At 35.4% G+C, this 11924-nt stretch overlaps 1 protein-coding gene across 1 annotated transcript; it reads left to right on the plus strand.

Annotated features, from left to right (window-relative positions):
* Positions 1 to 221: 221 nt before the first annotated feature.
* On the plus strand, positions 222 to 3461 carry LUL1 (RING/U-box superfamily protein). Its single transcript, XM_022037019.2, has 3 exons — positions 222 to 852; positions 1811 to 2306; positions 3127 to 3461. The coding sequence occupies exons 1-3, from the start codon at positions 368 to 370 to the stop codon at positions 3241 to 3243; spliced, it is 1098 nt and encodes a 365-aa protein (XP_021892711.1). The 5' UTR covers positions 222 to 367; the 3' UTR covers positions 3244 to 3461.
* The last annotated feature ends 8463 nt before the right edge of the window (positions 3462 to 11924 follow it).

Genomic DNA, 11924 nt, shown 5'->3' on the forward strand with positions numbered 1-11924 from the left:
AAAGAGAAAAAAAGAAGAAAAAGCGGTTGGGTTCACTTTAGCATAATCGCTATTCCCGTCACTTCACCATTGATGGTGGTTTGGGTGGAGCTTTACGCAATCCCATTATACCCATCACCACATTTTCTCAGATTCCTTCCCTATCTTCCATATTTCATCTCTCTCTATCCTTCCCCTTTTCGTTATTTTTTCTTCTTCTTTCTTTACTGTAATACCCTCTCTCATCATATCTCTCCCTCTCTCTGTTTCAGAGCAAGGAGCACGCCTTTCCCTGTTTTCGTTAGAAGTTTCTCTCTGTAATACCCAGATCCATTTTTCTATCTTCTGAAAACAGAGAAGAAAAGGGTCAAGTTGGGAGGGAAGAACCATGGGGAATATTAGTAGCAGCGGTGTTAATGGGAGAAGAAGACACGGTAGTCGCCGGAGCCACCCGCCGCCGCAGCCTCCTCCGGCGCCTCCTCAGCCGGAAATCTCTGCCAACCGATATGTGTTCGCTGCCGCCACGCCGTACCCAACCCAATATCCTAACCCTAACGCTACTCAGTACTACCAATACCCGGGATACTACCCGCCTCCACCTCCCGCCATGCCGGTCCCACTACCGGCGCCTTATGATCATCACCACTACCATCATCATCCTCAGCGCGGCATGGAACCCGCCAATTGGGCGGGTGGTAGGTACGCATGTGGGCCGATGATGCCCCCACCGCTGCCCTACGTTGAGCATCAGAAGGCCGTCACAATACGCAACGACGTTAATTTGAAGAAGGAAACTTTGAGATTGGAAGCTGATGAAGAGAACCCGGGTCGATTTTTGGTGACATTCACGTTTGATGCTACTGTTGCCGGAAGGTAATCAAACGACGCAATAGCTCTACTTAAATTTTTCTATGCTTTAATTTTATTATTTGATTATTTTGTGATTTGGTTGTTTAAATGAATCTCATGCAATGAAATTCTGGAGTTGAAAATTTCAAGGATTTTTTCTATGCAAAACTTTTGATTATTTGTTAACTGCTTCTATATGCATAGGGTCTGGAATTCTGGGTTACTATGTAGGTTATAGAGTTTCTGGTTGATCAGAAGTGAACTCTCGTCCTTGGAAATGTCTAATATGGAAATTTACTTCTGCACTTGATAGGCCGTCTAGAGGAAGATTTTATATAGAGAGGATTTATCGTAATAGTTGTGTAACTTGATGTGCCCCCATACTAATAATTTGGCAGCTTGGAAGGGAAGATGTTTTGTATAAATTGATCACTCAACCGAATTTGATGCGAATCTCCTTCTATTAGGTTATATATTTCTTTTTGTGATCAATTTGGCTTGCTAATGTTTGTTGTGGATGCCTTTTAGCATAGTGTCTCCAATGAAAATGGTATCTTTTTGCTGTCATGTTAATTTACTGATAAGAGATCATGTGTGTTGCGAAGTATTTTGGTAATCTATTTCCACTTGAATTAAGGGATGAAAGGAAAACCCATCATTTGTTATGTTGTCTAGTGATCTGTTGTGGCAATTATCTGAAAACAGTTGGCTCCTGATTGGGCTTCAGAAGTTGGGCGAGTGTGTTCTTTTCTTATGGTTGAAGTCAGTTGTATAAGATACAAATCGAGCTACAGTGGTCATTTTTGTGAATGATTCCCTTTCTTGTGCCTTTTTTTTTTCTAAATATTACTTTGTCGATGTCATTGAGGTTCAAATATATTTCTGTTATTTGCTTGAGTTAACAGCTATGTACTTTTTCATGCTAGTTCTCTGTTATTGATTCAAAATAACAGTTGCGTTTTTCTTTGTGCTCCACAAACAGCATAACTGTTATTTTCTTTGCGAAAGAAGGTGAGGACTGCAACCTGAGAGCAATGAAAGAAGACCTTCTTCCACCAGTGACAGTCAATTTTGAACAAGGTCTTGGACAGAAGTTCAGACAGCCTTCTGGAACAGGGATTGACTTCTCAATATTCGAGGAGGCGGAGTTGATGAAGGAAGGTGAGATGGATGTCTTTCCTCTGGCTGTGAAAGCAGAAGCATCTCCAGTTAACGAAAATGGATCGGATGGAAGCTCAGAGTCTGGAGGCATGAACTCTCAGATAACACAAGGAATATTTGATAAGGAGAAAGGTGAATACCAGGTGAGGTTAGTGAAGCAGATCCTATGGGTGAATGGAATGAGATATGAGTTGCAAGAGATATATGGAATTGGTAATTCAGTTGATGGTGATGTTGATGCAAATGATCCAGGAAAAGAATGTGTTATCTGCCTCTCAGAGCCTCGTGACACAACTGTTCTCCCTTGCCGGCACATGGTAAGCTTGATATCTTTTTCTATACAGATTTCATAAAACTGAAGAAACTTGTCTGGAAAATGAAAACTAATTTAATTTCCAATTACATCTAAGTACATTTATAATCATGTAAGTTCTTTCTCGTTTTAGGGAGGGAAGTCTCACATTTTGTGTAAATTACACTAATCTCACCAAGATTTTATTGTTGACTCTGACCTCATACATTGAAGTCTTAGAATTAACTTCTTTGTCTATTCATAGTTTTGATTTTCATTAAACTTTGTTGATTGAATTGTAGAAAAAATTATACAAAAGCTTTATTTTCTATTTGATTTTTGAATTGAGTAAATAAAATCAATCAGTTCAAAATGTTAGGGAATGGAAATCATTCCTTTTCTATTTATGACTTCTTTATTAACTTCTATATTATAAAGATACAGTTATATTTACAAAGATAAAGTGGATTCTAAAATAAATTACTTTTCCAAGTTAGGCTAATTCAGATTATTCTAATGTTTTGTTATTTATTTTTCGTGCAAAAAAAAAACTTTTTGAATTATCTGTAGAAAGAGATTTTGCCAATGAAAAAGCTTTCAAAGTGTGGTTGCTTGTTTAACTTGGTAGAAAGTGTGGGAAGGCCTAGGTTGAGATATGTTCAATGTAATGGATTACAACACTGGGTGTATTGTCAGATTCTGTTTTAGTTCAGTATCGTTGTCATGTAAACAACTGAGAAATTGGTTGCATAACAGCTCTGGATATCAGGTTTTAAATGTTTTTAAACCCCAGAAAAAGAAAAAGGTTTTAAGAGTTTATTCTTTGTGGTCTGGTATTGTTGCAGTGTATGTGCAGCGGGTGTGCCAAGGTTTTAAGGTTCCAAACAAACCGATGCCCGATTTGCAGACAACCAGTTGAGAGGCTTTTGGAGATAAAAGTGAACAGCGGAGGTGATGAATGAAGAAAGGATGGGTTGCCACCAGTAGCTTGTGTTGCCTGTATAGTAGTTTGCTTGTGTCTCTTGTTTTTCCGCATTCATTCTGAAATTTCATCTTCTTACAATTGCCTGCTTTTATGGAAATGAGACAGGAAGCTATAACACCTCCAAGGTGTAAGGCAAGAAATGAATGAATTTGTGGGCATTGTTGGAGAAATACATAAAATCCAATGCCTGGTGTATGTGTGTGGCAATTCACTGGAATTTTCTTCTGTTATTCATATAAAAGAATAGTAAGTGTTCTATTTGGTTTACTCGAGTGATGTTATTATATTTATATTCACAGAAAGGTTATGGAGTTAACTAGAATGTGTTGTGTATGGGAAGTTACCTGTTTGGTCTTTAATCTTGTTAATGCTGCAGGTTATGCCTGAGGGATCAACTCTATACTTGAGGTTAAGAGATTCAATGTGTTTAAGAATAAGTATTTTTACAGAGATTAATATTAATAAAAGTAAAATATAGGCCAATCCTTTTCTTTTGAAGGAAAAAGTAAAGGAAAAGAAAGATGGTGAGGAGAGTACTAGATTTGGAGAGAATTGTAGTTGTAGCAACAATTCTCTCCAAATCAAGAAATGGAAAAAATGAAAGGTCTGTTCTACTTCAAAAATGTTCAGTGTCAAACACAAAAATGACAATCAAATTTGATGGGGGCTGTCAAGGACTTTATAGGTTTTTTAACCAGAAACACACAATCTGGGATTTAATCGAACCTTATGAAAAGTAATGGGCAATGGGCGAAGACTTAAATGAACTACTACTCCATCAAGAAAAGAAAAGGTAGTGCAGAACATCAAAAATCAGATTAAGCAAAAAGCAGGATATTATTCCATCAAGAAAAGAGAAGGTAGGGCAAAACATCAAAAATCAGATTAAGCAAAACAAGCAGGAAATGGTACAGTTACAGGAATATAGTCAACTGAGTCTATACATGGATAAAGGGGAAGTATATGACTAGAGGAAGAAACAATGTGGTGCATAGTCATGAATCTACCTTGAAATATCGGCTTCGGTAGGGAGAACTGTCAAGAATTTCAATCTAGGAGAAAATAATTTGAGAGAATAGCTCAAAAATGAAGAATGAGTTACTGATCTTTTAACTCTTCATTTACTAACGTTTTATTTATATACAGTTATGATAATGATGAGAAAAAAACTAATCTGCTGAGTTACACTAACAGTTAACAACTAATTTACAACTAATTTCTAACTAGCTAATTGATTAGTTAACTAACTGACTAACTGATTAGCTAACTAATTAAGTTTACATTCCCTCCCCCCCCTAAAGTTGAAGCTTTATGAAGATCATATACGCCCAACTTGGAAACAAACTGTGAGAAGAAAAGAGCAGCAAGGGATTTTGTAAAGATGTCAGCTACCTGTAGCCGAGTTGAAATATATTTAGGCACGATGAATCCTTGCTTGAATTTATCTTTGACTAAGTGACAATCAATTTATAAATGCTTTGTGTTCTCATGGAAGACTGGATTTGCTGCAATGTGCAAAACAACTTGATTTTCACAGTAGAGTTAAATAGGAAGAAGCACATAAATACGTAAATCATGCAGGATGTAAGTGAGCCATTGTAACTCACAAAGTGTAGCTTCCATACTTTTATATTCTACCTTTGCAGAAGATCTAGACACAGTAGTTTGTTTTTTTGTTTTCTATGAAACTAGAGACGTTCCAAGGAAAATGCAATAACCTGTAAGTGATCGTCTTGTATCAGGGCAAGATGCCTAATCTGCATCATAATATGCTTCCAATTTAAGGTCACTAACAGTAAAAAGAAGAGGTCTTGAGAAGGACATCCTTTGAGATACCGGAGTACATGAATTGCTGCTTCCCATTGTGTCTTATGTGGATTAGAAATAAACTGACTTAATTGCTGAACCGCATATGTAAGATCAGGTCTTGTGAATCTAAGATACAACAGTCTCTCCACTAATCTGCGGTACTAATTAGGCTCTAGTAATGGAGAGTCCTATATAGCAGAGAAGTTGTGTCCCTTAGGTAAAGGAGTTGGTGCAGGTTTTGCTCCCAGCAATTTTGCATCTTTAATGATATCTAATGCATATTTACGCTGGTTAACATAGATGCTAGCATCTGAGCGAGCAAATTCTAAGCTCAAGAAATACTTTGCTTGACTAAGATCTTTTATAGTAAATTGCTGATTTAAGAATATCTTGACTTTATCTATTTCAGCAGCAGAAGAACTAGTAATTAAGACATCATCCACATATCCTATAAGTGCTAAGAAAAAGTTAGATGTAGACATGATAAACAAGCAGTGATCATGACTTGACTGTAGGAAGCCATACTGCTGTAGCTTAGTAGTAAACTCATGATTCCATTGGTGTGATGCCTATTTCAGTCCATGTAAGGATCGTTTCAATATGCAAACTTGTTTCCCAACGGTTTTATCATAACTTTCAGGTGGTAACATGTAAACTTCTTCATCTAAGTAACCATACAGAAAAGCATTGTTAATATCTAGTTGATACAAAGGCCACTGTTTTGCTGCAACAATAGTTAACAAAATTCTCACTATGACTGTTTTTGTAGCAGGAGAAAAACTATCAAAGTAATCCACCCCTTCCACTTGGTTGTAACCTTTGGCTACCAACCTAGCCTTATACTTGTTCACTGTGCTATCAGGATTCAATTTAATTTTATATACCCATTTACTGTCAATTGCCTTTTTTTCAGGAGGTAAATCAGTTATTTTCTATGTCTCATTATTCTCCATTGCCTGTAATTCATTCTGCATAGCACTAACCCATTCTTGTTGAATTATTGCTTGACTATAAGAACTTGGTTCATATACAGTTGACAAATTGGCTAGGAATGATGTATGTTCATAAGAAAATATGGGTGAGTGTGTATAAGGGTAGGTGTTTGGAGTATACTGTGATTTACAGGATCCTATAAGAAAAGTGTTGTCCCTAAATGTTGTAATTGAATCAAAATGAACAACTGTGGACACAAAATCATTCAGCCAACTTGGTGTATGTTTGGTTCTTGTGCTTCTTCTTATTTGAGGAGCAGGTTATGATGTTATTGGATTAGTAATATAATTTATATTGGGTTCTGGTAAATTTTGTGATAAAGTTGAAGTTGTATTTGAAATACGTGAAGAGATAGAATCAAAAACATCAAAAGGAGTAGATGGTGTATCAAGTTGTATTTGTGGTAGAGAAACTGAATGATCAGTAGTATGTTCATTTGCATATGATAGAACATTCTCATGAAATAAAACATCTCTTGATAAAAAGACTTCATGGTTCTGTAAATCATATAAAATGTATACCTTTTGACCTGAACAATATCCAATGAAAACAGATTTGATAGCTCTTGTATTAAATTTTGTTTTATGTGGTAAAACATTTGTTGCAAAACAAAGACATCCAAAAACCTTTAAAAATTCATAATTTGGTTATTTTGAAAACAAAACCTCATATGGAGTCTTCCAAGACAGCACTGGGGTAGGTAGTCTACTTATCAAATATGTTGCAATTAATACAACATAGTCCCAAAACTGTTTAGGTAAACTTAAATGAAACATCAAAGCATGAGTTACTTGAAGCAAATGCTTATGTTTTTGCTCCACAACTCCATTCTGTTGTGAAGTGTATACACATGTTTTCTGATGTAGAATTCCTAGTTGTGCAACCAAATTTTTTGAGTTTGATTACTAGTGAATTCCACACCATTATATGTTCTTATAGTTTTGATAGTTTTCTAAAATTGATTTTTGATCATGAGAAACATGTTTTTCAAAACATTATAAGTTTGAGATTTGTATTTCATGAGAATGGTCCAAGTGCTTCTACTATAATCATCTACTACTACGAGAAAATAATGTGCCCCTAAAATTGAATTTTCATGATAAGAGCCCCATATATCAATATGTAATAGATCAAACACTGCTGTAGTATGAATAAAACTAATGGGAAAAAAAAGTCTATGTTGTTTGGAAGAATGATGGACATCACAAGGAAATGGATATAAAAATTTGAGATAATTTATTTGATGAATGTGTGTGACTATAGAATTGGAAGGATGTCTAATCTATTATGCCAGATTACATTTCTGGATACAACAAATTTATTTCTGGATATAACACTTTTTATGTGAAATTGGTTAGTATATTGCTAGATAGTAGTTAAGCTGAAGGATTTTTAGTTCAGTATGTATAATCTACCAATTACTTGTCCACTGGCCCACACTTTTATAGTCCAAAGGTCCTGTAAAACACAATGAGTTGAATAAAACTCAAATTTTATGCATGCAGTTTTAGTAACTTTGTTAATAGATAATAGGTTGAAATGGAAGGTAGGTACATGAAGGGCTTCTGTAAGAATTAAGTTATTTGATAATGACACATTTCTCACATGATGAACCAATTTTATTGATCCACATGGTAAATAAACTGGTGTAGGTTTGTAATTGGTTGTGGTTCAAGAAATAAGGTAATTTCAGTTACACATATAATCGGATGCACTTGTGTCAATTATCGATGATCCAGGTTCTAGCAGTTCAAGAGAATTTAATGCATAGTTAAGAATAGTACTCGCAAAATCATGGAAATGTGCAAAGTTCTCCAGGTTGTTATTTCCATTCCCCTCATTGGTCCTTTTTCCCTTCAAGAACCTTATTATCTCTTATCGTATAATATTTGCCATAGTATTCTTCCAACCTCCTTTATCTACTTCATCTCATTTTGTTTATGTAGAAACTGCATTTGCAAAAGACTTTCAACCTCCATTCTTAGTTTTCTGTTCTCTTTGCTGTTGTAGTTCCTTGTACCAATCCGGATAGCCTATCAACTTAAACAAGAATCCTTAGTATGGTCATTGGCCTTATAGTGATCACATTGTCTTTTATATTTTTATCCTTTATTAGTTCTTTTAGAACTACCTTTCTTCTTATTTCCTCTTGTCTTTTCCTTGTTCAAGAATTGCAATCTAGCCAAAATTGTAGTATTCTCAATATTGTCAGCAAACATTACATATACTTCTTTCTATTTCTCCACACGTAAGACCATTGAATAGGCCTTATTCACACTAAGCAGTGGTTCCATCACTAAACTTGATTCCTTACATTGTCAAATACATCATTAAGTCCCATCAAGAACTGCATTAGCCTGCTAAAATCCCTAATTTTTACTAGAGTCTTAGCTGATCTACATTTAGATCCACATTGACATACAGGAATAAGCACCAAACAATTCAATTCATCCCAGAGTTTCTTTAACTTTGTAAAGTAAGCAACTATTAACATAGTTCGTTGAGTAATGGAACTTATTTTCCTTGAATTTGATAGAGTTGTGGACTATTACACTCTTCAAATATTTCCTTTAAATCTCTCCAAAGCTCTCTTGCAGATGCCGTGTACAAGAAAGTTTCAACTATTTCTTTCCTAATTGTGTTCAAGATCCACGAAATCACCATACAATCCACCTTACGCCACTTATTAAAAATTCAACAGCATCTTCCTGTGGTTTCTGGCAACATGTCAATCACGTTGACACTAACACCATGCCTGGATGATCTGATCCTTGCAAGCAAAGAGGATCGTTGTAATTCAAAGCCCTCTGCTCTAGAACCTGTGGTCGATTTCCTCTGCCATTGGTTCCTTGAGAATCAGTGTTGTTATCTTCCTCCATTGAAAAGAATGAATTCCAATCTCAAAATTAGGTCCTTAATTTCTACTGACTCTGATACCATCAACAATTTCAATATAGGAGAAAATAATTTGAGAGAATAGCTCGAAAATGAAGAATGAGCTACTGATCTTCTAGCTCTTCATTTACTAACATTTATTTATATATAGTTAGAACAATGATGAGAAAAAAAAACTAATCTACTGAGCTGCACTAACAGTTAACAACTAATTTACAACTAATTTCTAACTAGCTAACTGATGAATTAACTAACTGACTAACTAATTAACTAACTAATTAAGTTTACAAACCTTAAAACTACCTTTAATTTTCTAATAGGCAGAGTGGCAAAAAGAAAAGGGTTCGTAGTAGGAAGGTAACAAAGTGATGATCAAAGTTGTTCCTTCTCACTTCATGAGATTGTCCCTTATCTCTGATGCTATGTCTACTCAAATGGAGAAAATAATATCTAAATTATGGTAGGGTAAAACTTTGTGCCTCCAAAATTGAGGGTGGTTTGGGTTTCCAAGATTTCAAATATTTCAAAAAAAAAAATGAAACATGTAGATTTATGATCAAAGATGGTCTAACTTCAAATTTTTGTTACTAAAGCTACAAGATTGTTCTTTTGAGCAGGAGGGTGATTAGAATTAAATCTTGATTGATTCTCGAGAGTTCGAGAAAGAAGTTTCTATATCTTTTTCCTCTTTCACCACGTGATGATTACCCCCTTTGCTAGATATGTTCAAATTGAAAAGTAATGCTTCTTTATCCATTGAAGGGCAGAGATTGAAATGGAATGACTGTTTTTGTTGGAGTGCCCCTTTACTACTCATCAAGCTTAACTTTCTTTGGATAAAAAAAAGTTTAAAATATATTTTAGTGGTCCTTCTAAAACTAAAATAATAATAAGTCAATTGACCATATAAGTATAACTAGTTCATTAAATTATGTTAAAAAAGTTATAAAAAAATAAAATTTAATGTGTATTGATCACTTTTATAAAATTTGACAATTCATTATGTTCCTTTAACACTTCATAATTATTCAAAATAACTATTACTTAAATATCAAACATTATAATAACATCTATTATACAAGAATCAATATTCAAATTTCTTCCCTAAAAAAGAAAAATTTCCTAATTGAAAGCACACACAAAAACTACTAATTTTAGAAATATTTTTGTTGTGAACTTTCGACTCCATAATCTACATATATATACCTTCAATACTCTAACTTTTTAATTTATAAACCTTTTTTATATGTAATGTAATACTCGGGCCCGAAGAACGACCCAAGATAAAGTTTTTTATTTTTTATTATTAATTTAAAATAATTGATTAATTTATTTTATTTTTTATTTGAGTGAAATTTAAAAAAAAAATGAATTAGCAACGAGATTGAAAATAATTTTGAGAAAAATGGGTGAAAATTTGAGTTCTGGAGGTTATTTTTTTTTAAAAAAAATTAGAAATAGGTGGTTAAGTGCACGAGAAAGTTCGGTCATGTAGGACTGTCCAGTTAGCAGCCTCAACGAATCGAAGCGCACCGCATGGCAAGGCGCACTAATGTCGGTGCCACACAGGAGGCCACGCTGACGATCTGCGTGTCCCGCAATCAGATGGCCCAAGATCGATCTCGCGAGAGTGAACGGCCTGAATTCATTTCCTCCTTAGGTGCAATCGAACGGTCGAGATCAAACACGATGAAAAGTCCAGATTTATTTTCACGTTAGGCGCAATCGAACGGACGAGGTCGATCACGATGGATGGTCCAGATCAATGCAAGATGGTTATAAATATTTCGTATCACAGGAACACAAACCCTAGCTGTCAACCCCCCTAGAGAAGAAGAACCAGACGTTGGAGAAGGAGGTTGACCACCAATCGCCGTCGCACCAGAGCCACTGTCGACCGCCAAAAAAGGAAAAAAAATTTCTCTACTTGCTCGAAATTCGATTCCAAGTACCCTTATAGTCAAATTGGAGTAAGAAGAACGGCGAGTGAGCCAAAAATTGTAGGCAAAGCCTAGCGGAGCCGCGGCGACTAAAACCCTAAAATTCCTCAAATGAGCCCCTTCCCGATTTTCGTTTCACGTGATTTTTTTTATCATTGTGTTCACTGTCCTTTTCTCTGCAGGGTAGCCAAAGAAAGAACCTTAGTCATAAAGGAGGACCAGCAGAGCCGCTACACTCGGAGGTCCCCCCGCCAGTAGGTTCAGTTTTTTGTGATTCACCAGCCAATCGAGGTCCCTAACGTGTTTTTCTGCAGGGATACAGTCAAAACAGGCCAAAATCAACCAAAAATGAGGTGAACCTCCATGGTGGGTGGCGGAGCCGGCGCCAGAACACGGCGGCGACACCGTGCTGGAACCACAAAATTGGCCAGAATGAGTTTTGAACACCAATTTTGAATTTTTGGGGGTATTTTTAGTTATGTGACAAGTGTTTTGAATTCTATAAAAAAAATTCAAGAAATTCGATACCCGTTAAGAGGCGTAGTAGACAGCTCCTCAAAACACTAATTCGGGTAAGGATCCTTCACCATATTCTCTGTTATGGTAAATTGAGGTTTAATAATGTATAATTATGTGTTTTGTGAAAAATTAGAAAAATCTAAACATAATTATAAGTTACTAGTGGAGCTAAAATATGTTAGTTCACGATTGTCTTGATTTTTTTTTTTATTTTTCTGTACCGTCCTACTTGCTTGATGTTCATATAGTACATGTTCTTAATTTATAGTTCAATAGTCTTATCAACTTATTTGGTTATTTTAGTTATATACTATCAACATGAATGTAGTTTAATTGATTTGTGAATATGATATGAGATATTGGTATGAGTTTGTTAATTGTTTGTTAATAAAAATCTATATGTGAAAGACTTGCTGGTTACCCAGGAAAAGGGCGAACGGGCCCAGTACATAGGAAAACCTTATTGTGAACGTTACCTCAGTCGGACGGGGCTGGAAAGTCC

This window comes from Carica papaya, chromosome 8, assembly GCF_054855325.1.
Source record: "Carica papaya isolate Zhongbai chromosome 8, ASM5485532v1, whole genome shotgun sequence".
NCBI lineage: Eukaryota > Viridiplantae > Streptophyta > Magnoliopsida > Brassicales > Caricaceae > Carica > Carica papaya.